The sequence below is a fragment of the Coffea eugenioides genome, chromosome 8 (assembly GCF_003713205.1).
Source record: "Coffea eugenioides isolate CCC68of chromosome 8, Ceug_1.0, whole genome shotgun sequence".
NCBI classification, from domain to species: Eukaryota; Viridiplantae; Streptophyta; class Magnoliopsida; order Gentianales; family Rubiaceae; genus Coffea; species Coffea eugenioides.
The window spans coordinates 45868468-45893425 of NC_040042.1; the positions used below are offsets into that span (position 1 = coordinate 45868468).

The 24958-nt window shown below is 36.6% G+C and overlaps 3 protein-coding genes across 4 annotated transcripts; 2 read left to right on the forward strand and 1 right to left on the reverse strand.

Moving 5' to 3' along the window:
• The first annotated feature begins 5697 nt into the window (after positions 1 to 5697).
• Positions 5698 to 7550, forward strand: LOC113781024. Its single transcript, XM_027326851.1, has 2 exons — positions 5698 to 6045; positions 6136 to 7550. Exons 1-2 carry the CDS (start codon positions 5881 to 5883, stop codon positions 7222 to 7224), a joined length of 1254 nt encoding a protein of 417 aa, XP_027182652.1. The 5' UTR covers positions 5698 to 5880; the 3' UTR covers positions 7225 to 7550.
• Positions 7551 to 12078: 4528 nt separating this feature from the next.
• LOC113780903 (UTP--glucose-1-phosphate uridylyltransferase 2-like) lies at positions 12079 to 14883 on the reverse strand. The gene is made up of 8 exons (XM_027326686.1): positions 14413 to 14883; positions 14191 to 14230; positions 14041 to 14102; positions 13160 to 13231; positions 12815 to 12840; positions 12408 to 12460; positions 12220 to 12295; positions 12079 to 12144 (listed from the first exon to the last, which is right to left on the reverse strand). The coding sequence occupies exons 3-8, from the start codon at positions 14072 to 14074 to the stop codon at positions 12079 to 12081; spliced, it is 327 nt and encodes a 108-aa protein (XP_027182487.1). The 5' UTR covers positions 14075 to 14102; positions 14191 to 14230; positions 14413 to 14883.
• Positions 14884 to 16096: 1213 nt separating this feature from the next.
• On the forward strand, positions 16097 to 22322 carry LOC113779804 (monodehydroascorbate reductase, chloroplastic/mitochondrial). 2 transcript variants are annotated; one of them, XM_027325527.1, is made up of 18 exons: positions 16097 to 16229; positions 16349 to 16541; positions 16645 to 16744; positions 17461 to 17538; positions 17838 to 17909; positions 18351 to 18469; positions 18558 to 18642; positions 18812 to 18901; positions 19407 to 19508; positions 19592 to 19681; positions 19849 to 19929; positions 20326 to 20397; positions 20478 to 20572; positions 20676 to 20764; positions 20847 to 20909; positions 21053 to 21093; positions 21718 to 21890; positions 22002 to 22322. In XM_027325527.1, the coding sequence occupies exons 1-17, from the start codon at positions 16220 to 16222 to the stop codon at positions 21847 to 21849; spliced, it is 1512 nt and encodes a 503-aa protein (XP_027181328.1). In that variant the 5' UTR covers positions 16097 to 16219; the 3' UTR covers positions 21850 to 21890; positions 22002 to 22322. The 2 variants fall into 2 exon arrangements, with proteins under 2 accessions (XP_027181328.1, XP_027181329.1); XM_027325528.1 differs by having other exon boundaries at positions 16352 to 16541.
• The last annotated feature ends 2636 nt before the right edge of the window (positions 22323 to 24958 follow it).

The following is a 24958-nucleotide window of genomic DNA, read 5'->3' on the forward strand; positions in this document are numbered from 1 at the left end:
AACAATTTAATATAGAGGAGGAAAGAAGAGAGAAAAGAATGATGAAATTGGCAAAGGGGGAGGGGGATCTGTTGATTGATGCAAATCATTCACCATATTTGATGTGAGAATTAGTGACTTTTGCTTGGGATGGATAGGAAGCTGAATTTGAAAGTAAAACTTTTATCATTTGAAAAAAGACTGCTAATGAGGAAATGGAAAAGCAGAATGATTATTCTTAGCTTTAAGGGGGAGCAATGGAGTGGGGGATTGGGCCTACGTACCTTGAGATTAAGAAGATAATTAGTGGGAAAAGACACAGAGACTATTCCCACAAAAGCAAGGCTGGTTAATTGCTCGTGGATGAAATGTCTCCACCAAGAACACATAAACAGCCTCTAATTTCATTCAATTATAAAAATCCCCCGTCCTCTATGATGCTACTGCATGTCCTTTTTTATTGCTTTCAATAATAGTGCGACTTAATCACATAACCCCTTTTTTTTTCCCTTCATTAGAAGTTTCTCATCTCTTAAATCTAATCACACTTGGACCCCTAATATCATGTTTGATTAAATTAAAGACAGAAGTAACATCACTTAAAACTGTCCTTATGCTTCAATTTTGACGTGCTAGCTGGGATTCCACCAAAGCTCATGTTTTGGTAGTATTGACACTAATGGTGCTCTTGAGGTTCTAAACAATTAAAGGTTTACATTTCCAAGAATATACTCAAGATCGATTTTACTACTGTCGTACTCTTAGATGACCTTGTACTTCTCCCTGCAGGATCATCATGAGGAGGACAACTCGAGGCTCAAATGTGAAGAAACCTTGGTAAAGTTGACGACGCTGCAACTAATGCTCTCGATCATGATTTACGCTAATAACGTCCTCAAGTGGTAGCTAATTAAAGATGCTAACTGCTGCCATAAATGGAAGCTCATGGTTTTTCTTCGTCAATTTGTCACCTCTTAACTACACAGACATCAATTCTTTTCTTCTTCTTTTTTTTTTAAATCTTTTACCTCCTACTCGTCCCCTCGCCCTTCCCGCTCGTACTTGCTAAGCCCAGAAATCGAATCCCGAACGTGGCAGCAATTAACAAATTTAAATGTATAGTTAATTCGGTATCCGAATTTCCTCTATTTTTCTTTTTTGGGGTTTGGTATTATTTAGACACCATTTGGAGTTGTCTTATTTTTGGAAGCTAAAAGCAGTTTTAACGTGTTTGGTGAGCATCAATCTTAGAATTTGCGAGTAGATCTTTTGGCCGTTAAAGCATTTTTGGCATAAGGGTAAAATTTGTGCTTTTAGAGTAACTTTTATGTTTCAAAAAATAAAAAGATTAATTTTATCAATTCTATTATAAATTTTAAACTAAACGAAGAGATAAATATATGTTTTAGAAATTCAAATTCACGTATTATCAAATTGAAAAAGTACTCGTGCAAATATGGGCCCAAACAATATGATTAAACACTTAATAAGTACTTTGATAAACAAGTCTACTAATTGAAGTGTTTTTTGATGAACCACCATAAGCTCAAACGGGCCTTAATGATAATGATCCAGGCTTGGGACAACGATTAAGATAATCAATACTCCAATTAGATTCCGAACCATCAAATTGCCGCTTCTGTCATTCGACTATGAAATTAACCACCAAAACTGGTTTATTGAAGTATGCGGTGTAGATTGTTTAAGACTCTCTCCGTCGACGGGTTAAAAGTTGAAATTCTCGCCGGAAGCGTAAAAAATTGCATTGCTGAAACTCAAAAACGAGGCTTCATTCCATCATATTATCCTTTTTAGAAAACCCAATTGATTACAAGTAGTTACAATAGTTGTAAATCTTTGTTCCTTGCTCGTAGTCGTGGATGGTTAATCACATTAGAACGGACTCTTAATTGTTCTCTATCTATCAAATGGGGTCTCATTTGACCGTTTTGGTTATTTTAGCAGAGAAACAAAATAATGGTCCAGTGGGCTTTGTTGGTGGAGCAAATGTTGCAGGCTAAGCCGATGATAACCAAAAAGACTTCGTCTAGTGTTTAGAATTTGTAAATAGACAACGAATTATTCCCGGAACCAATCCACGGCCTGAAATTGGCCTGGAATTTGGATCCAATTTCACAAGTTTGACTCTTTTGAGTCCTGAGAGACAAGGTCAAGACTGAAATAGAAGAAAAGAAAATGGAAAAAGAGAAACAAGGTCAGAACGATTGTCACTGCAGTGGAGCGTTGACCATTGACCATGTCCTGCCAATCTCCAAAGGTCCCATGGCCCCCACTTCACAGCTCACCCCCGTTATCCAAAACCCCCGAAGGATTTAGAGCAGGAAATCAGAAAAACGAATTCTACAACAGGAGGAAGGTCGAATGACGAAGAGATCGCATGGGATCCTAAGCTATGTATTTCGGGTCAAGGTCAATAGCTTCAAAAGCCTTTGACTTTCAACTCGTCTCCTTTGTACGCTAGTGCAACCAACTTGAATGGAGTATTATTTTTTCTTCGATACCGTAAATTTTATTTTACACCTACTTCATCTTTACAATAAACTAAAGAAAAGGTAGACCCAGGGGCCTTGAATGGAGTATTAGACTGTTATCTTTGCCTGAAACAAACTTGAGTTGATGTTTCACTCATGTTAAATTGCAGCAACTCCTATCACAAATTTGCCAAATGACTTTTGATGTTTCGCTCATGTTGTTGGCCACTGCTGTTGGTAATTGACATTAATCAACGTAAAAGTAAACAGTTTTGAAAACATGAATGACTAGAGAGGTAATTTAGAACCCGTTTGAATTTTTATTTTTTAGAATTTTTATAAGAAAAAAAATGTAATACAACGATTTAATGTATGTAAAGTAAGAAGGTAATTGAGAACGTAAAAAATTTTTGAAAAAAAATGATGATCCAAATGAGAAACAGCATGTGACGAAAACTATTAGGGTAAAATAGCAGGATAATCCACTCCAAGTTATTACTTACTTGGTGCTCGTGGGGAGATTGAAGCAAATGTTCAGCAAAGAAGTACTGATCCATGTGAGCAAATCCTTTTAACAAAATTGGTCATTCAGGCCAGAGAGGCTGATGAACTGGTGATTAGTAGTGTGTGATTAATTGACTGAACACTGTCACTAGTTGAGTATAATTTTTTTAACTTGAAAATTTCCCGGCAATTAAGTTAATCTGATTTGATTAGCCTGGATAACTCCTTTGAGAGATTACATGGTAAATTGACGCCGTCAAATTCGGTTGCGAAATATAAGGGTCCACCAAGTGATCATCATCATTGGGAGGAATAATTTATGTTGTAACTTCGTCTGGTCTATAGTGCTTTCCATGTCTATGGATTCAGCTCCCCAAAATCTGCCCTTTGCTGATTAATTTATTCTGTAGCTCAAGCCACTTCTGTCTGTGGTCTGCCAGATTGGTGATCTTGTATCTATGAATATTCCCCCCACCTGCTGATGCAATTATCTCTAATCTCTTTTTTTTCTTGATAAAACATAATTATCTTAATAGCTATAAGACAATCTTGATCAACCTTGTGCTTGTTTATCCCAATTCTTATACGTCAATGGTCGTAAAAGCATGGTGACAGAGGGAGCCTGTTATTTTGAACAAAACAAATTCACAGTTTAAGAGTGCCTCCCCACCGCCTACAATATAGTAGTATTTCAGGATAATCATATGCTATCTTGGCCATTAGTTTTTAAGTCATGATTAACCAATGAATCCGAAATGAGTTTTTTAAGCCATCGCCTACAATATTTGCTATGAGGCATTACCACAAGTGTGAAGATTTCTTAAGATGCAGCGATTCCATTTGTCAGTATTATGATTGAGTGAGAAAAAGAGTTGTGTAGCGATCATCAACAATAATTGTTGACTTCCAATTCACAATTTTGGAATATTGATTTTAAGTTTAGGAACATTATAGGGAACTAGCCCTTCAATTTAAATTTAATGACGTGGATTGGATTATTCAAAAAATAATAGCAGTCTACATTTTTTAATCAGTGAAATTAAATTGCATCATCCCTTTTAGAGAACTGTTCCTTAAATTTATAAAACATCATCCAATCCATAGTTTTAACAAATTGAAATCGCTACATTCTAAGTTTAAAGGACTCTAGCATCTATTAAGGTTTATTAGTATTAGTAATTTAGTATTGGAATGGGGCATTAGTTTAAAGTTTGTGCTACGGTTGAAGCATATGATATGATATCGACGGAGATTGAACCACTATATTAAGAGGAAAGAGGTCCAATGGGGTCTAAAGAATCTGACAGGGATCGAACTACCGCCGAATCAGGGTGCAACGATGCAATACGCACACATATAAATTTAGAAGAAATCATGTATAATGGTACATTGACGGGAGATAAGGTTTAAAATTCTTGAATTTTCACCCCCCACAAAAATTTAAAAATAGCCCAAAGGGTTGTTGGTTAAGCATGTGACATGATATGGTGCAACAATAAGTTCACGGCTTTAACCGTCGAGTACCTGTCGTCCAACTGCTAACTCCCAAGTCCGGATCGTGCGGGAGATGTTACAGGAATTGGAAGGCCTTGGCCATTCAATTCACTCAGTCAAAGTAGATGGACATTCCATCCCCGACCACAAGAAATTGACATCTCCTGTTTGGCTTTCGCTTTAGAATCTTTTTTTTGGCTAGTGCATGTGTAGATCTTTTTTAAGCAATTGAATTCGTCGTTACGCGAACACTGTCCATCTGGCAATAACAACGCATTCAACGCCTTGGCTTTTGTGACTTTCTGTGCTGATGAAATGTTGAAATTTGCAAATATCGTCTGCTAATTTTTACCATTTTCCTGAGTGTCTTTGTTACGTAGGATTTATATAGTTACTTGAAAGTCATTTAGCTGCCCGGCAAATTTAGTGACCTTTGATATTAGTGAAATTCGCCTATTGAAAGCGCAAAATTCAGAGGCGGGTCGTGATCAATGTTATTAATAACTTATGGAAAAGGAAACGAAATTTCAAATAAATTAAATGATGATTTCATGTTTGCAATAGAATAAGACCTATAGACACACGTACATTTCTGTCTGTTTCTTTTTTTTTTTTAAATTCGAAAACAATAGAGATACATTTTTTTTGTGGGTGATTTTAATAATTTCGGCCCCAATCACCACAACTAATTATGATATGTTTATAGATTATAAGACAATTTTTAAAAGAAAAAAAAAAGAATATAAGTCACTTATTTACCAATCAATATAATTTTTACACCCATAATTTAATTCGAAGACACGACCTATTGTGTCAAAATATGTACTTCAACAGCCAACACATTGCTATAATATTTAAGAAATGTTAAGGCATTTTGTCAAAATTTTCGAATTTTATTTTTCTCGCACGTGGTGCTGCATATATGGAACATTAAGCAATGTCAAAAAAATTATTTATATGTAATTAACTTCAAGAAGTGGCACTAAAATTCAACAAATAAGAAACGAGATAAATCATTTGTAATACTCACGAATTAATGACAAGACTGTCGGACGCTCATTGATTTCCTTACTTCGGAAAATTCAAAAAAAAAAAAAAGAGGAGAAAGAAAGAAAATAAGAAAACAAAGAAGTACCCAGTCAATGTCCAAAGTCGAGACAAAGAAGAAGAAGAAATGGTCTGATACCCGACAAAAACAAGAAGGCAATTCTCCATCCATTCATTTCACTTCTCTTCCCTCCGCTATCTCTCTCTCCGAATATTAACTGCCAAAACCAACCCCTCCATCTCCTTCTCCTTCCCTTTCTTCATTTCCCTGCATTTTCTCTCCCTATATCAAAATTCAAAACCTGAAATATAATCTCCACAGGCAAAACAGCCCCTGTAAGCATCATCATCGAGCATTCAAAAGATGCCGGCCACCGACAACCAGGGTTCATTCTTGAACCGCATCAGCATCCGCCGCAACCAGGTTGCCGACCCCAACCTCGAGCTCGAAGACCTCGAACTCTTCCAAAAACACGTAGCTGATCGTTTGTCCGACCTCCTCCCCGTCCCCACCCCCACCCCCTGCCCCGCTCCCGCTCCCCCTCCCGCGCATGCCCCTGCCCCTGTCTCCAGTACCCCCAAAAACCACGCCAACAACAATGATACTAACACTGACCAGCCATCCTCCACTTCCGTGGATTCTCCATCCGCTGACCACGGCCCACCACCGCCCCCACCCATGCTCTCCATCTCCTGGTTTCGCAAGCTCCTCGACGTTTTTCTCTGTTGCGAGGCGGAGTTCAAAGCCGTTCTCATCATGGGTCGTGATCCTTCCCAATTCTGCAAGCCTCCTCTCGACAAACTCATCCCTGATCTTTTAGACAGGGCCATAAAGGCCCTTGACGTCTGCAACGCCGTCACTCACGGCATCGAGCTCCTCCGTCACTGGCAAAGCCTCGCTCAGATTGCCGTCACCGCCCTCGAGCAACGTCCCATTGGAGAAGGCCAGGTCAGACGCGCCAAAAGGGCTCTCTCGACTCTCCTCACTTCCATGGCCTTTGATGACAAAGAAAGCAATAACAGCAGCAGTCACAAAGCCACGGAGCGTGCTTGGTCTTTTGGTCGCCGTGGTGGTGGTGGCGCCGCTGCAAATTACGGTCATAACCCCAAGGATAAAACTGCCGGGACTTTCCGGTCGCTGTCTTGGTCCGTGGCTAAGTCTTGGTCCTCTGCCAAACAGATCCAAGCCATGTCCTCTAATCTGGTGCCGCCACGTGGGGCGGAGGCAGCTGGGCTGGCGCTTCCGGTATATATTATGAGTGCGGTTTTGGTTTTCGTGATGTGGTCTCTGGTGGCCGCGGTCCCTTGTCAGGAGAGGACTGGGCTGGCCACCCATTTGCCCGTGCCCAGGCAATTGGTCTGGGCTCAGCCGTTGATTGGGCTTCAGGAGAAAATTGGAGAGGAATGGAAGAAAAAGGAGAAGAAAGGCACTGCTGGATTGTTGGAGGAGATGCAGAGGATGGAGAAGGTTGCGCTGAGCCTGGTTGAATTTGCTGATTCTTTTCAGTTTCCGTTGGAGGATGCAAAGGTGGAGGAGGTGGCGGTGCAGGTAGCGGAGATGGCAGACATTTGCCTTAAAATGGAGGAGGGATTGGTGCCACTTCAGCAACAGGTTAGAGAGGTGTTTCATCGGATTGTGAGGAGCAGAGCTGAGGTTCTTGATGTTATTGATCAAGTTGGTAAAATGTCCACACCAGTTCCATGTTGAGAGTGTAGGCAGGCACGTTTCAATTGAGATTTGAGCGTGTTTAGTAGATTCAAATGTTCTTCCCCAGTTGAATATGTAAATGTTTGTTGGTTCCCCGTTGATCATGAAAAGGTTTGATACTAGTTTTTTTTTCTTGAAAAGGTTAGCTGATTCTGGTTGAAGTGCTAGTACCATACTGATTGATCCCAATATTTGACTCTTCAGCCCTGACTGGGGCCTTGATGCTCTTGCTGCCACCTCCAACTTTTTGGTTCTTTTGGTGGTGAAGTGAATCATCCGATTAATTGTTTTTAGATACTATTAATGCAAGAATATTTCTTGTACTAGCAGGTATTAATAGATGGCATGTAATCTTTGTTCAATCCTGAAATTTGTGTTTTGTATCTGTGATATTATCCAGACTTGACAATCTAAACAAAATATCTGCACTCACAATGCATACATAAATTTATCCAATTTTTGATGGCACTAATTAGCCCAAATGAATCACCCTCCGAGTAGACTCGTCGTCATTCAATTTGGAATCTTGTGCCACCATGTATTCTTTCACTCAACCAAGAATAAAAAAAGGGTTTCATTTTAACATTAACTGAATTCTACAGGGAGCTTTAACTGCCCCTTCTCGGTGGATCTAAATTGGAGGCATCCTTGTTTTACGCACTGTTACTTGTTCATGACATTTGGACAAATGCTTCATAAAACAGAATGTACAGAAGCCTTGGCCAAATGGGATGTGCTAAACTATTAGGCTCTGTTTGATAACATAAAAAAGTGCTGAATCTGAATTTTTTCAGATATTCAGATGTTTTGAGCGTTTGATAAATGAAAATCCATTTGTTGAACTTGTTAAATAGTGCTGAACTTGTGTCTATTTTTTTCAGCACAAGAATCCTAACTAAATGCTTAATTCTGATAAGAATCAATAGAATTACTTCAATTGTCTTATCTTATCTACCAAATCTACCATTGTTTGTTAATTATGTTCAAAATTCTTTTCTAATTAAACAATCTAATATTCTCTATCTAATGATTTTCTATTTCTTTTTTCTCCCTTTTGAATGATTTTTACATCTTCTCCATACTCCTCATATAATATATTTCATCTTTTATATTAATTTGATTTAAAAATAAATATTGTCATTTTCATACCTAACCTTTGTAGCTAATTAAATCATAGGTTCTATTTCTTTTTTGGATGAAAAGATAAAAGGGCAAATTTGTCAAATTTAACTTATTAAGCATTCAGTTATAAATGTTTATCAAACAGTATAAATAGGTTTAACATTAAAATTCAGACATTCATATATTTCTTTTCAGTGCTTAAAATTTAGCAAATTAATTGTTTCAGTATTCAGATTTCATATTTCAGAATTCAGAATTCAGATTCAGTTTTATCAAACGGAACCTTAGTGTGTGTGTCTATCTATGTATGTATGTGTTTTTGTCATCCGCACGGTTGGAAAACATTTATGAAACAGTTTGCATGACATTCCACGTACATCTAATATCTTCTACAGTATTTGTTTTGATTCCAAAACCTGTAGAAAATTGAGAATGATTAATGTTTGTATCAATTGGTGCAGATTACGGCTGCAAACAAATCGAATAACTTACGAACCGCTCACGAGCAGCTCGAGTTCGAGTTCGACTTGAATTCGGTCAATATCGAACTCGAATTGATCAAGTCAAACACAAGTTTGAACTCGAGTTTAAAGATATTCAGTTTGTTAGCTCACGAGTCGACTCGATTATATATATATTATATATATAAATTTTTTTATTTTAATAGTAAAGTTATATATATATCTCTAATATTTTATTATTTATTTAGAAAAATTACTATTTTGGTCATTTTTAAAAAAAATTAATTATTTTTTTTTTAAAAAAAAATAAATTCGAGTTCGACCTCAAACTATACATTGAAAGTTTGTCGAGTGCGAGTTCAAACTTTATGAAACTAAATTGAAACTCAACTCGGTTAAACCAAATCTCGATTCGGATAGTTTTCACCCCTAATACAAATTAGTTTCAGAAACTAACTTTTGTGCCAATAGTTGCCATGAAGCTCATAAATAACGGACAAAATAACTAGTTTTGGATATGTTGGAAGTTAACCACAGGCAACGGAATGGCACAGCATGAACAAATTAAAGCAAAGGAAAACAACATGAACCAATTGGATATCCATTCATCATGATGATACATGAAAGAGGACGAGGATCCACATAAATTATGGCTGCTTCCCCTTCGATCCCTTTTTAAGTATATGTACTAGTAACTACTAAGTTCCGATGTCAAGGACTCTGTCTATCCGTCTGTCTCTTTGTAGATAACTAGGAGGCACAAAACGCGCTGCGCGCGTTGGGATAAACAGAAAATATGCCCACTTAGACATATGGATTCATGGAACAAAAATGTTTGTCAGTTAATAATTTGTGTACACAGCTAAATATAAATATACATGAATAAGTAGGAGGCAAAATTGTTTCACGAAAATAGGAATCCAAATCAGCTATCTTATCTTGAGCTTCAAATCCATAAGCTTCATTTCAAAATTTACTCTATGGTCAACCATAGAGTTAACCCATATAGAGTATATTTGACCTGAATCCTGATACATGATCCATATCAAAATTTACACCAAATTTCCCTTTATTCATATAGCAGTTGTATCCATGAAATCCTCCTTGCAACCGGGAGAATAACAAAGAGGCCCGTTTCTTTGACGTTGACATGAAAATGAAGTCATCAATAAACCTTAAAAGCGGATATTTGCAGTGGTACATGACAGCTTTGTTCTCATGGTGGATTGCTGCAGACAAAGCATCACGTGTATCTTGGTTGCCAAATGAATGTGTGGGAAGCTCCACAAACTTTCTCCAGATTTGTATCCAAAAACTTGTTCCTACTTTTTAACATCTCTTATGAAAAATCCAAAAGAAATCAAACAAAACTCCAGAAAAGATAAAACATCAAAAAGCAGCAAACAATCACAGCCAGATATTTAGCATAAGGGAAAGAACAAAGCATACAAGGAAAAAAGATGAAAAAATTAGCATTAAGACCATTGCATAGCAGCATTAGTAAAGCAAGGATCCAAGAAACACATAAAGGAGTAGGGGGGAAAGGCAATTCTCTAAGATTCCAACTCCGTAAAAAAATTACCTACCATCGAACAAGCGAAAAATTTAGGTAAAGCAAACCAGCAAACAACTGCAACCTTGAATTTTGGGCCATGGTACAATTTAAGAATTCAAGAGGGCTAACAAGAGTCAGTCAAGCCAATTTAGCCAACATACCGCTTTAGAACGTTGATGGCTTCTATTGTACCCAACATGCCAACTACCCCATCATATTTCCCAGAATATGGTATTGCATCAGTGCGAGAACCTGTTGAAACTGAAACTGGAGCAAGCTCAGTTTTGGAACCAGTCCTACAAAAAACCAAATGACGATTTGGGTTAAGTACATGTATAACAAGCAGAAGAGAATGAACAATGGATTATTACAAAAGAATTTTTCAATCAGATTAAATTTTTCCTACATTAACATCCAACGTCATTCTGCGAAATTGAGAATAATTCTTAAACCACCAGTTCACCCTATAAATATGAAGTTTGGAGTTGATGATACTTAAAGTTCAAAATTTGGAACTTAACATCAACAATGTAATTTCAATTATACAACTTTTGAAGGGATTTCATCTTTTATTGCTTGAAATATTCTCAGTGCCAATTATTCTTTCTTATGGACCATAATTCACCAAATATCTCTCAAATAATATTTTTAAATAGTTCAAAAGTAGTCAATCACTTTTCGAATTTTCAGTACCTTCTCTTTAAAAAAAAATTGCACAAAGAAAACAAATGGAAACAAATATTTCTTTCAACGTTAAAAATGGCAAAACTATGCATCACTTCCAGAGAATTAGACCTCTTAAATATCCTCAAGGCCATTTATAACCTGGCAATAGATAGAGAATGTAAAGCCAAATTGCTATGCACCATGAACCAATTTTTTTTTTGAATCGGTGAACCAAATTTTTAAGGCAGTCGGCTGCATATATTACCTTATCAGCAATTACAACTTTGTCTGGAATTTCTAATTTGGTTCCAGGTTTTGCAGTTATTGTCACTTTCCCCTTAAAACAAGGGGAAAAAGAAAAGAAAAGAAGAAATTAATGCATATGCCATATGGACACTAAATAAGAAATAACAAACCACTGTACAACCACAAATTGCCACATCACAAGAAAATCTTCAAGGAACAGATACATCCATAAAGCTTCAGAAACAGGGTAACAGGGAAACAGAGTAATAGGGAGACAAGTAGTTAGTTTGTATTACCTTCAGGGTGATACCAGATCCAAACCACCATCACCACTCATCTTTAGGCTGTCTAGTTCAACAATACTGGGAATAGACTTGATACGACTTAAGAAGTTGCCTACCTAAAAAAGTGAAAAAAACAATTAGCTATATAAACAATTCAACCTGTGGAGAAAGATAGGGGGCTAAAATCTCAACCTTCTTAAATTCAGGTCCCAATTCATAGTTGGGTTAGTTGGATTTTTCCTAGCCTCGTTGCAGACCACATAGCCGTCATCAGACAAAGTGTACAGGTCGGACTGTAAAGGTTAAATGCATGAATAAATAGCAATTCATATAGTATTCAAAACAGAATTCAATAGCATGATCAAAGAACTGATTGGGGGTGGGGGCTGAAAGTAAATGATTTTACTTCTTACCTTTGGTTGTTGGTAGAGAGGAGACTGAATGTGAAATGCCATATTGATAAACCTAAATGGAAAGAAATGAAAAATAAAGATGTTTAAATGAATATCAAGAGATAAGGTTAATGTATCCTTATTTTAGCGCCAGTAGCAGTTTCAAGTTGAAGAACTTTCACCCCATCTACTTCCTATTAATCAGACAAAATTAAATAGAAGAACAAATACATTGGCAGAATGCAGAACGGATAGTTAAGAAATAGAACCTTTGGATTTGGAATAATCTCCATCTTCAGTGCACTTTCTTGTACAAGTCTTTTGATTGCTTTCAAGTTCACCCATCTATATGATAGCAGAAATATATCATTCCATTGCATTTTCCATGAAGGAAGCATTGCCCACAGTGTTTGAAGCAAATAATATTTTAGCTTCAAATGAGAAGCATAACACTTACAAGTTGTTGGGATTGAAAATTTTGAACTTCCCTATCAACTTGAATTCATTCACCTGTAAAAAAAGAGGAGCAGCATAATCCTTTAATATCAAAATGATGCCTATGAAATTGTGTAACCCAAGAAAAAGATGTTACATCAAGAATGGGCTAATTCTGGATACCCTTGTTTAGTTGCCTAAATAGGTCGATGGATCTAACTCCACATTAAGTAAACAACCATACTGATTAACCTAACTGGTTATATGTAACGTGTTTATACCCCTACATACATCAATCCTGGGACCTTCTTATGTAGAAATAGTTATTTAAAGAAACAATGTTTAAATTGCACAAGATTGCATGCAGTATGCCAACAGTTAAAAGCATTTCGCTAAAAGGTAAAGAAACCAGAAGAAATTGAATCTCACATGTTCATCAGGAACTTGAGCTATTTCTAGAAGCTGCAATAGAAGATAGAAAATGAATTAATAGCAACTATTAAGCATGAAAATAGAAACATTCCAGTGCATCATTGAATATATCCATCTATCTCATGGCATGGTTTAAACCATTTAGCAAAATACAAGTAAGAAAAATACCATGTAAACAATATAGCATGTTTATCAATTTTGTCAAAATTTTACAAATATACCAAGTTTGAGTAGCTATTCCAATTTTCTCATAAGTACAATTTTAAATGTTCAAGTATGTATTAACCTACAAAAGAGTGAATATGGCAGGTAATTGTCCCTTTTATCTTTTGTAGAGTATACCTGCCGGTTTTAGTTTGGAGTGGCCAAGAACTTTCATCAAATCCCCGAGAAAGCACTTTCTGCAGCTGAACCCTAATAGATCAACAATAATAGGAAAACAATAATAAATCATCTAAAAGTATAGAATACAGGGAAAACAAAAGGTAGAAAGTTAAAGAAGACATTATTCTAAATGCAAAGGCTGGTTCGATATTGAAAAAGAAGTAAATTTGCATCACTAATCGGAGGCAGAAGCCATACTAACACAAATAATAGTCATCTTTAGATGGATTTTATCGGACAAAAAACCAACAGAAAATTTCAAGGCAGAAAAATCAAAACAAACAACCATGAAACAAGCAAAAAGAACAGCTGATAATTACAAAAAGTAGCAACACCACAATAGTTCAAACATGGAAGGAAAAAAAATGGAGAGAAATGACAAAATAATGAAGGCAGTACCTTAAAGGACTTAAGATTCTTCAATGCTAGCAGCTATCACCACTATTAAAAACACCAAACCATCCATTCACCATACTATGCCACTTATATGCCCCCAACACCACCTTTCCCCTTTTCCTGAAACGAATATTGACCCCCATACCTAGAATAAGCAAGTTTGAGCCTAAGCTCTATCCTTGAGGCTTCATTAGTTCTGCATTTTATTTTTCCTTATAAATGGCATTATTGTAAAGAAAGAGCAATCAACATAAAAGTTAGTTTAAGTAGAAAAAACCCAATTAACTTACTAAACAAAACTTACACAGTCATCATGCCTTCCTTAAGAAAATTTATGTAGTTTGTAAATTTCAGTAAACATGTAAATTTAACTTAAAAATGCATGCAATAACTAAACCGCAAACAATTGACAAGATAATGAACAAGAATGCCTGAAATGATACCATGAAGATGATCTTCCAATGATCCCAAGGGCATGAACTAATAGACAAGTAGCCTCTGGTCCCTATTAGCACAGTAACCAATTAAATTTACAAGATTAGAATGATATAAAAGACTGAACATAAGAACATCAACCAAAAATTCCCGGTTACCTTAGAGTCTATTTCTATCCAATTGCTTAACTGCAACAACCTGTCCATTCCAGTAATCCAATTAATTAGCAATAATAAACTTGAAAAGCAGCCAGAAAAATTTCGGTAGAGGCATTTCTAATAAAATCAATATTGCCATTCTAAAAAAATTTCAGGAAAATTCAGAAAAAAATCCTATGAAATGAAATAATTAGGAAAAAAATTAGAGAAAATCGCACATACCTCACTCTACTACTTTAGCTTGAAGATCTGGGATTGAATATTTTCTTTCAGATCATCTCTAAGAGGGCCACCACATATCTACACTCTAGCTGCATTCCAGAAAAAACAAGACAAAACATCGACGCAACCAAATAGAAGAGAGAAAAATAATCACTAATTAACGGAAAGTAACGGAAGAACCGAGGTAGTACCTGAAACAATAGAGAGGAAGCAGCAGTCAATGCTTCACTCTCGGTTCTATATTTGACCGAAAAATAAAAGTCAACAAATCAAAAGTAATCCCAGCCAAGACAAAGTCGGCAGTCTCTCAGCCAAGGAACGAAAATAAAAGACGATTGTGGAAAAGGTTAGGTATCGTTTACAGGGTTTGAAGCTTCAAATGTTAAATGAAAACACGGAACAAATAGGCAGTTGGCACGGGTAGTGGAGGCCTATGCTTTGTTCCTTCATCTAGCTGTAAGCTTGGGCCGGATGGACGCGTGGAGTGCTGTGGATAGAAAAGAAAAGCCTAGGGACCAGCAGAACGTGGCAACTGGTAGCTTTTAAATTCTGTGATGTCCGGAGCTGGGAGACATGACAAATTGGTCGTAGTAGCCGGTGTGGCGAGTTGAGTGGGGAATTGGGGACGGCAGGCAGGCACAGTAAACATGAGAATAAAGAAAAAAAATAAAAAAGTTGAAGTAATATTCAAGAATAAAATCAAAGAGTTGGAAGGAAAGGAGAAGGAGAGATAATAAAGATTTTTAGAGCAAGAGGAAGAGGGAAAGATCTGATCAAGGACTGTTGGGATGGGTTTAGCTTCTGAGGATAAAAGTGAGGCGAAGGAGAGAAGGGGAGAAGAGAGAAAGCGGCGGCGGCGGCGGCGGCGGAGGCGGAGGAAATTTAAGAAAACCCTAGAGAGGAAGTATTTGGCGCATTGCGCGGAAAAAAAGAGGCTGGTGACTCACATGTGCGGCACGTGAGAGGACGACGAAAACCATTCCAGGTCATCAGAGGCCTTCGGCTCTTTATCTACTTATGTTGAAAAATGAACCCCAAGAGGGCAACGTGTAATTAATCGTGGAATAGATCTTTTTGAGCACAGCCCCGTACAAATAGGTAATTTTCATGCACAGCCCATGCATTTAGCTCAATATGGTGAAATGAATAAAAGTACTTGCTGTACCTGACTAATGTAAATTTATTTATTTTTAAATGGCTTAAACCTCGTGTGTTTGTTTACAATTAACCTGCCAAGGTAAGGTGTTCAAGAAAGCATCCCTGTCCGATTTCGATCGGTTCTACAGGTTAAATTCTGATTCAAAAGTTTAATCATTTTTTATTTACTGTAGCATTAAAAAGTTTGAATAAAATTGAAATATTTATTTTAAAAAATAAAAAATTAATGAAAATTAATTGAACCATCTGATTTTTATCAATTCTTTACGGATTTATCGGTTGCGTACTGCATATAAAAAAAATTAATAACAAGAAATACCAGAAGTTTGGCACAAAAATTGTGGGATAATGGCTTGCGTGCTTCCAAGTTCCATCCACGGTGCGAAAAAAAAAAAAAAAGGAAGAAGCAATTCAGGTTATAGACGACGTCGTAAGACGTGGTTCGAGTTTTGACATTCCCCAACTGCCCTCGGAACCGTGGGAAGCCGAAACCTTCACCTGCCAAATCCTGATCGTCTCTTCCAAGTAGCCAATTGCCTTTGACTCTTCAACGCCTGCTAGAGCCAGCACTTGAATAATTAACGTTCACTCACTAACACAGTCATTACCAGTAATTAAATACTACTACTTTCTAGATTAATCCCCCGTGATGTCCTCCGGTACAACTCAAAGCCACCTTCTCTCCTCTCTCTTTTTATCTATACTATACTATATAGTAAGTATTCCGATCACTGAATCTGTTGTTCTTCATCCTTGTATTGCTTGAAATCCTTCGCAGCAGCAGTCCGTAGGGTACTACCAATGGCCGCCATTATCTCCAATCCGACGTCGTTGAAGCACGGACTTTCTCTATTTTGTCCGGAATTGCACTCCTCAGCTTCTTGTTCTTCTTTTAATCCTTCCAGACGCTTCCAAAGAAGAAACTTCGTAGCCGCTTCTACCTCCTCCTCCTTCGCCAACGACAATCGAGAGTCGGTTCTTTAACGATATCTCCTTTAATCAATTTTTTTTCTGGAGGAAAAAGAAGGAAAAAAGGTATTTTGAATTATTTATAATGTTGTATTCACTTAACAGGTTTGTGATTGTGGGAGGGGGAAATGCAGCTGGATATGCAGCTAGGACTTTCGTCGAGCACGGAGTGGCTAATGGAAAGCTTTGCATTGTCTCCAAAGAGGTTCTTAGCTTCTACCTTTTTCTTCTTGCTTCTTTTTTTTTTTCATTTTTATTTAAATTTTTGTAAGTTTGGTTGATTAAATTTTGATTATTTGAAAAGCGGATAATGTGTTGGTCCTCGGACCAACCAGCCTAGCTACTTGATATTCAAATTAAACTCAGTTAAATGGGAGCTGATCGATCAAATTTGGTTCATGTACCTATGATAGGATACTAGAGGAAGAAACGGCTTTCATTCACGTTTTGAGCTAGAGTTCGTATGTGTAAAAATCAAACTGTATGTAGTGTATAAATAAATCAAGCTACTTGAGTCAAACTAGAAAAAAGCTCATTTGAGCTCAAGCTCAATTTAGAATACCACCAAGCTTAAACAGCGCAAACCAAATTTGAAAACTTTGGGTTCATATGGTTAGGCTTGCCAATATTCTAATTGTGTAAGATGCTACTGCAACAAAACAGTATCACCAAATGGACCATAGGTACTTCGTTTTTACCTCCATTTATAGTCTGATACTATATATACGGCTTGCTATGTCATCCTTTTATGCCACATATTTAGTGTTAACGTTACTGTTTCACTAGAATAGTGCAATGATGATTATTCAATTCCTAGTCATTTTACACCGGCTTCGAAGCTAATGTTTCTGATTTGTTTTAAGTTAAATTTGTGGACTAAATTGAATGAATGTGAACATTTTGTTTCCGGTATTAATGCAGGCACATGCACCATATGAACGTCCAGCTCTGACAAAAGCTTATCTTTTTCCTTTAGACAAAAAGCCAGCACGTTTACCGGTAATCTCAGTAGAAATTTGATGTTTCTTGCTTATATTGTAAGTCGATGAGATTGGTTTTTTGTTATAAATTTGACATTGAAACCACGTTATCTGTAAATACCTGGTTGTGATCTTATTTTTCGGTAATTCTGTTAGCTAGTTGGGTAGTTGCTTGAGTTTCAGCTTCTATATGACAAAGTACTATTTCTAGGTTTTCTGCAAATTGTTTATATGGATATTGACTTGTATGTTTCATTAATTGCTTTTCCATTTTTTGTTTACTCTTTGAGTAAGCAATAACCATCTCTACTATCTCAGGGTTTCCACACTTGCGTTGGCTCAGGTGGAGAAAGACAGACACCAGATTGGTACAAGGACCAGGGAATAGAGGTAGTCTCATCGTTTTTTAAGGATCACCATGTTCTTATGGAGTTGGGACACATTTATAATCCATGTAGAGTATGAGCTATTGAAGGGCATCTGAAATAATATAGATTATGATTATAGTCTTTTCTGAACAGTTATTTGATAATTGTGTGATTTACATTTCTGGTACGTGCATTATTGCTTTCAGTCATAGTATTCTGCTGCATGCATTAAATTTAGAATGGTTAATATTGAGCCCCTGATGCTTTATGTCAGTGACCTTTTTCAGAGTATTGATGTACGTTTCAAATAACTAACTTGTAGTAACACTTAATTTTAAGTGATAAGGATATGTGCTCAGTGTAATTGTTTTGGAAGTACAATAAGCTAGTTATTATTATTGAAATGTATGGTAGTTGCACTTTTTGTAAGTTGTTGCCCATGTAGCTTATTATTTTGCTGCAGATGTTTTATGAAGATCCTGTAACAGGCATTGACATTGAAAAGCAAACCTTAACAACAAATTCAGGAAAACTGCTCAAGTATGGTTCCCTTATAATAGCTACCGGATGCACGGCTACCAGGTATTTCTAGTTTGAATTCCTGATTTGAGGATTAAACCAATTATAGTCTTTGAACTGCAATCATGTAAATCCTATCTACTGGATTCAGATTTCCAGAGAAAATTGGAGGAAATTTACCTGGTGTCCATTACATCCGTGATGTTGCTGATGCAGATTCTCTGATATCCTCATTGGTAAATATAGTTTGTTTTGTTCTGTTTATACTCTGGCTGGATGACAATATGACAAATTTAAACCTAATGAAACATGGTACTAGCTTATTTTGGTTTTCTAGAAAGAAGGAAAATGCTGTGAACATGGCATTGTGCAAAATTGAGAAAACAGTTGTATTTCACTTTTTAGGAGAGATCAAATAAAATTGTTGTAATTGGCGGTGGCTATATTGGCATGGAAGTTGCAGCTGCAGCTGTTGGCTGGAAACTTGATACTACTGTAAGTTCTTTATTTGTTTCTGTTTAATATGTAATCTTTGTTGATAGTTGAAGTATCTATTCAGATATTTGAGCCTGGTGAACAACAGAGATATCGGGTATAGTAGATTAGGTATTAATAATAGCTTATGAACTGAAGATAAAGCATGTTACTTCCATTTGGAACTGATGTTTAACCATATTTGACCTTTCTGAGTTTCTGTAGTTTGGATGAGTGACCAGGTGTCATGTCATAATTTAACCTAATTAAATTCTAATTGTTTTAGCTTAAAGATTTAGTGCACAAAAAATCAATACTTTTGTCTAAATAGTTGTTTGACCTTTTGCAGCTGCCAACGCTCATGCACATTATAACTAGCTAGTAATAGCTACTTTCCTGACAAATGATATGTCTGAAACATGTCTACTCTCTAGACTCCTGTTGAACCTGATCATTAGTTAACTGAAATTCTTGGTATTATAACTACCTAGATATAGTTGACTGATGTTGTTACTTGGAAAAACAGATCATATTTCCAGAGGAACATTTGTTGCAAAGGTTATTTACTCCTTCTCTTGCCCAAAAATATGAACAACTTTACTCAGACAACGGTGTCAAATTTGTTAAGGTTAGTCCTTTCTCTCTCTAGACCACAGAACCCCGTACCTGCAGGAGCCCAAGTAAAACATAACTCATTTATGACATATTCAGGGTGCTTCCATAAAAAGTTTAGAAGCTAATTCAGATGGCCACGTCGCTGGCGTCAGACTTGATAATGGATCTACTATAGAAGCTGACACGGTAATGTAACACTTAGTTGTGTTTATAGAATATCCGTTGTCATTTCTAGTATTAACACCAAATTGATATGTGATTAATGCTAGCAGAATGTTTGCTTGACTAATCAATCCAAGTCAAATTGAAGAATTTTCTGAAGTATTTGTGTATTTATTTGCTCTTATCTCCAGGTTGTTGTTGGTATTGGAGCAAAACCTGCTGTTAGTCCCTTTGATAGCATTGGTTTGAATAACAAAGTAGGAGGAATACAGGTTAGCATGATGATCCTTCTGATTTCAGTGCAAAGGTTTAATGTGCCAAAACATCTCGGCTGATATTCTAAATGTTGCTTGGTTTCCCCAAATATCAAATTTTTAATCCACTTAGATTTATCCTTTTTTATTCTTTTCTGCTTTTAGCTAATTTAGGATGGATCTATGCTTGAAATTTACCTTTTCTACCTGTGGGGTCACGTCTGTGTAGCTTGGGCCTTTCCACTAGCAATCAAGTCTCTTTTGTTTGGAAGGGAGTAGAGCATCTGACCATATCATGTACATGTTTCTCACTTTCAGACTGATCGAGAAAAGAAGAAAAGGATAGTGAGATCTTATTGAACTAGAATATCTTTGTCTTCATAGCTAGAACTTATTTCATACTTCTTTGTTCAGGTAGATGGGCAGTTCAGAACAAGTGTTCCTGGAATTTTTGCTATTGGAGATGTAGCAGCATTCCCTTTAAAGGTATGATCATTACTTAGTTAGACACAAGTACTCTCTATCTATTGGCAGGCTGAAACTTGATATAATGTAATATTACACAGATGTATAACCGAATTGCAAGAGTTGAGCATGTTGACCATGCTCGGCGATCTGCCCAGCATTGTACCAAGGCATTACTAACTGCAAACACTTCCACGTAACGTGTTCTTTTCGTCTGAAAATTCTCACAGTTTCAGATGATCTATATATTCATTTCTAGAGCTTGCCATTGTCATTACTGAAATCTGCATCATATGCAGGTATGATTATCTCCCATATTTTTATTCAAGAGTTTTTGAATATGAAGGCAGCCCGAGGAAAATCTGGTGGCAGTTTTTTGGGGACAATGGTAAGCCATGTCTCCTTTCCCCTTAAAACATATTTGTTGATGTGATGCTTCTCCTAAATACTAGTTTGTGCCCTCTCATCAGTTGGAGAAACCGTTGAAATTGGGCATTTCGATCCAAAGGTTGCAACTTTTTGGATAGACTCGGGTACCCTCTCTCTCTCTCGTGTATGCACATGCATATCATTCCTCTGTCCCTGTTGGTCGGAAAGGGGCGTTTCTGCATTTGTTAATGAAAAATTTTAAGGAGAACAAAGATAGTGCGAGTTAAACGGTATTGTTGCTCTGCAGGTAAACTTAAGGGGGTCCTGCTTGAAAGTGGAAGTCTTGAGGTATATTTTCTTCTGAACAGTTAATCTGAAACTTGTTAAATGCATGAAATTGTGCTTATTAAACATCTAATGCTTCATACATCAGTTGGAAGTTCTGCTGGAGATACAATAATAGAAAAGACTTAACAATTCAGGGAAGCTAATTGCTTATCTGTACGTATGTCAAGGTTTAAAATTTAAATACCAATTATATGCTTGAACTCTCTTTGTTGCTTCAAATAGCATATAACTCTGGTACTGAAGGGTGAATTGGTAAATTGTTTTGGGTGATCCGAGTATTCTGTAAGCAGCTTGTGTAACATTATAACATCTAGCAGTTATCTTTCCTTCCACATTGAGGAGTTTCTCAATCTTGTTAGAAGGGAAAAAGGATATGAAAGAAAAGGAGACGGTAGTACCACATTTTTTTCCCTGAGCTCTTGTTGTAACGGTAGATACAAGAGGGTATATTCCATTGGTTCTGTTTCCTTGCATGCATTCTGCAATTAAGTGGGAGACCTTTTCGCTCTCTTTCATTATTATTCTAGTTGGAATTTGACAGTATACTGCTAATAGCAGCCAATTTAATCTTATTATTCTCCATGTTCCTCAATCTGGGACATAATTTTTGTTACTTTTTCATAGGAATTCCAATTGCTACCCAAACTGGCTAGGAACCAGCCTTTAGTCGACAAAGCCAAACTTCAGAATGCTTCTTCAGTTGAGGAGGCGCTTGAAATTGCCCGAGCTTCCTTGCCGGTTGAGGCTGTAGCTTAGTTAACATGGACAGGGAGTCAGACTCTCTACTCGGCACATGTGTAATGTTTTTATATATCTCTACGTGCCTCTTTGATGAATGCTTTGAGGGTAAAGATTGCACCACTATACAGTACTTCTACCTTCTTATTCTTCTGAAAACTTTGTTTCAGACCCTCGCGTGCATCACAACGTCACAGAGAGCGTCCTTGGTGATGTATCAGACCAAGCGGCTCAATCAATAAATCTTCCTTTTTGTTGTGGGAAGGTAGAACTTAGAAATAGGATCTTTGTCTGGAACTCGTTGGCTTTTATTTTATTCTCCTTCGGTGTTGCCTAACTTTTTCTCTCTTATGCGTTACGACCATTTGGCGGGGCACCAATCCGATTTGCCCAGAAAGGTATAAAATGTCTCTATTATGTAGCTGTTGGAAGCTTGGGTTCCTTTGTATACATATAACCTTCTATTCTGTATTAGATTATGTGTACTCCAGACAGCAAGATCAGTGTCTGCTCCCAAGCTTGCGAAATAACAATTTGATAACGGCAAAAAAGAAAGAGTGAAGGTTCTAAACCTGAAACTTGTGCCTCGTGTGGAGCATGTGAAGAGTAAATGCGAATCAAGAAACTTCATTTTTTTTTTGTTTTTTGGAATAATTGGCAATCAAAATGCGAAATTGCTTAAGTGTCATTTAATTAAAAAACCATTCACCAAGACTTCTAGCGCGCATAATTTTCTAATCAGTGATATGCAGTGATGGTGTCTCTCTCTCTCTCTTTGTCCCTGCTCCATCCCTTGCCTCCGTTCCCTCCGTCCTGTTTCTCCTGCGGGTGCTTACGGGTGATAATTTGATTTTTTTTGTAGAAACTTCTATTTAATAGCTCAAAATTAAATTCAAAAAATAAAATAAAATGCGAACCTGAAAAAAGTGAAAAAAGAAAAAAAAAACAAGAAAAGTGTTGCAATAAAACACCAAGAAAATTAAAAAATTCACTAAGATTGTATAGATAACATTTAGGAATTTCATAGAATGCATATCATATTTATGTTAAATATCAATAAGGAATTTGGATAGCAATGGGATAAAGGTTATATTTAGTTGTCAAATATTCTAAATTTATTATTATTATATTATATAATATATTACATTTATTTATAATAATAAATTGAAGCAGGGGATGGAGCGCGGGTATCGTCCCCCGTCCCCCGTCCCATTTAAAGCGGGGGAGAAAAATTCCCTTTGTCCCCGTCTCTGCCTCACCCCATCCCCCGTTCCATTACTCCCCTCGCGGGACGGGCATCCGCCCCCGTTGCTATCCCTAATTGTCATCATTTATATTTATTCCTACTTCTATTTTAGGAAGGGTGATCCAATCGGGTCATGAAAAATCGATGGGACTGAACCACTATCGGATTGTATATGTGCATTATGCAAGTGCAGTGATGATCTGGTATCACAATATCTATGCAATTTTGGCGTAGAAGTAATCCACAAGTCAAAAATTCGAGTGAAGGAAATGGGGCAGGGGCGGTCATTGATCGTCGCTGAGCAATTAAAGGTCATGATTTGATCAAAAAATTTTGTGTGGTCCAGATAACAAGTTGTGCATCGATTTTCACATCGTGTGTGAGGCTTGCAAAATTTTATACTAAAGGTACACGTTGTACAAATAAAATTATGCCGTGTGTAATCAAAGTTACGCGTTCCTTATCCTCGAGTGAAGGAGAATTATTTAGCAACATGATTGCATGACTTTATGATAAAGGTACTTTATCGCCAAGATGACGTTGGGCAGCCATAGTCAATCCAGAACTTTGCTTGGATACGTACCTTCACCATTAGATTTTTTGCATATCATCAAACCTGTCGATTTTAACCAAGTGGTGGTCTCCCAAAACCTTTTTTTTTTTTTTTTCAATTTCAAATCAAAATCCAAAAATAATAGTATTAACCATTTTGCGGCGTAATCTAGCGTCGGAACACTTTACTTGCTTGCAGTAACTTTTGGCATTTAAACCGAATAATAAAGTGACGGCCCAACAACAATATATGAAAAGGAGAGAATTAATTACGAATTAGTGCACCGGTAACAAGTGGTTTACTGACTGCTAAAGCAAGTTGTTTTTTTTGTCACTGTGCCTCCTTTGATAAAATGAAATTTATTTGCGTGCTTTGATTGCGTGCATGCGTATGCATTGTCAGCGGCCTTATCCCATGGTTGTCACAAAACTCCAAATTTTCTTTCGAATGAAAGCGTCCAATTACCCCTCATCTCCCTGGGGGATGAGTGACGACTTGTCGAGAATCGCATTAAAATTTGAATTTATCGTTGAAAGGGAAACAACGGTAGACAATATTTCATTTGGATTAGCTGTTTTTAAGGGTGTTTTTGAAAAATTTTACTATAACAGAGAGTTTTTAGATTATATTTTGGGATATTTTTAGAAAATATTTTGGAATATTTAAGAATAGAAGAGTTTCTAGAATATATTTTGAGATGTTTTTTAAAATTTTAAAAAAATTTAAACTAATTTTTAGATTACCTTTTACAGTATTTTTAAAAAATTTTATTGAATTTGAAAAACTAACGCTCCTATCCAAACAGAGATAAATCTGCACTGGCATAAATGACATCAAACATGCAACAAAATACAAATACTTTCCAAATTCAGAAAAATCACCGTACCCCCAATATATAGATCTTACAAGAATCTTTTCAAGAAGCTGATTAGATTAGTATAATTTTAATTGTTTGGGTTTGTAATACTCACAAAACACAAGCTGAGTGATTTCAAGAAGAACTTCTTGTTATTTATGGTTTTGTGGATGATCCATCATATATGTAATATGTTACGTTATCTTCCCGCCAAAAGAATCCTTAATAATACAAGAGGCACCACAATCCTATCAACCCATCACAGGTTAATTAATCTATCACAAGACAAAAAAGTTTGAGCGATAACAACAAAAGTTTTCGACAGGTCGGTTGATTAATATAATTAGTAACCAATAGAGAGCTTCGCCGCCTCCAATTTTTCAATTTCACTTGCAAAGTAGAAGTCGGACTCTCCCCTATTCATATTATTTTCGATAAAACTGAGCCTCAGGGGTCGCATCACGGTTTTGAT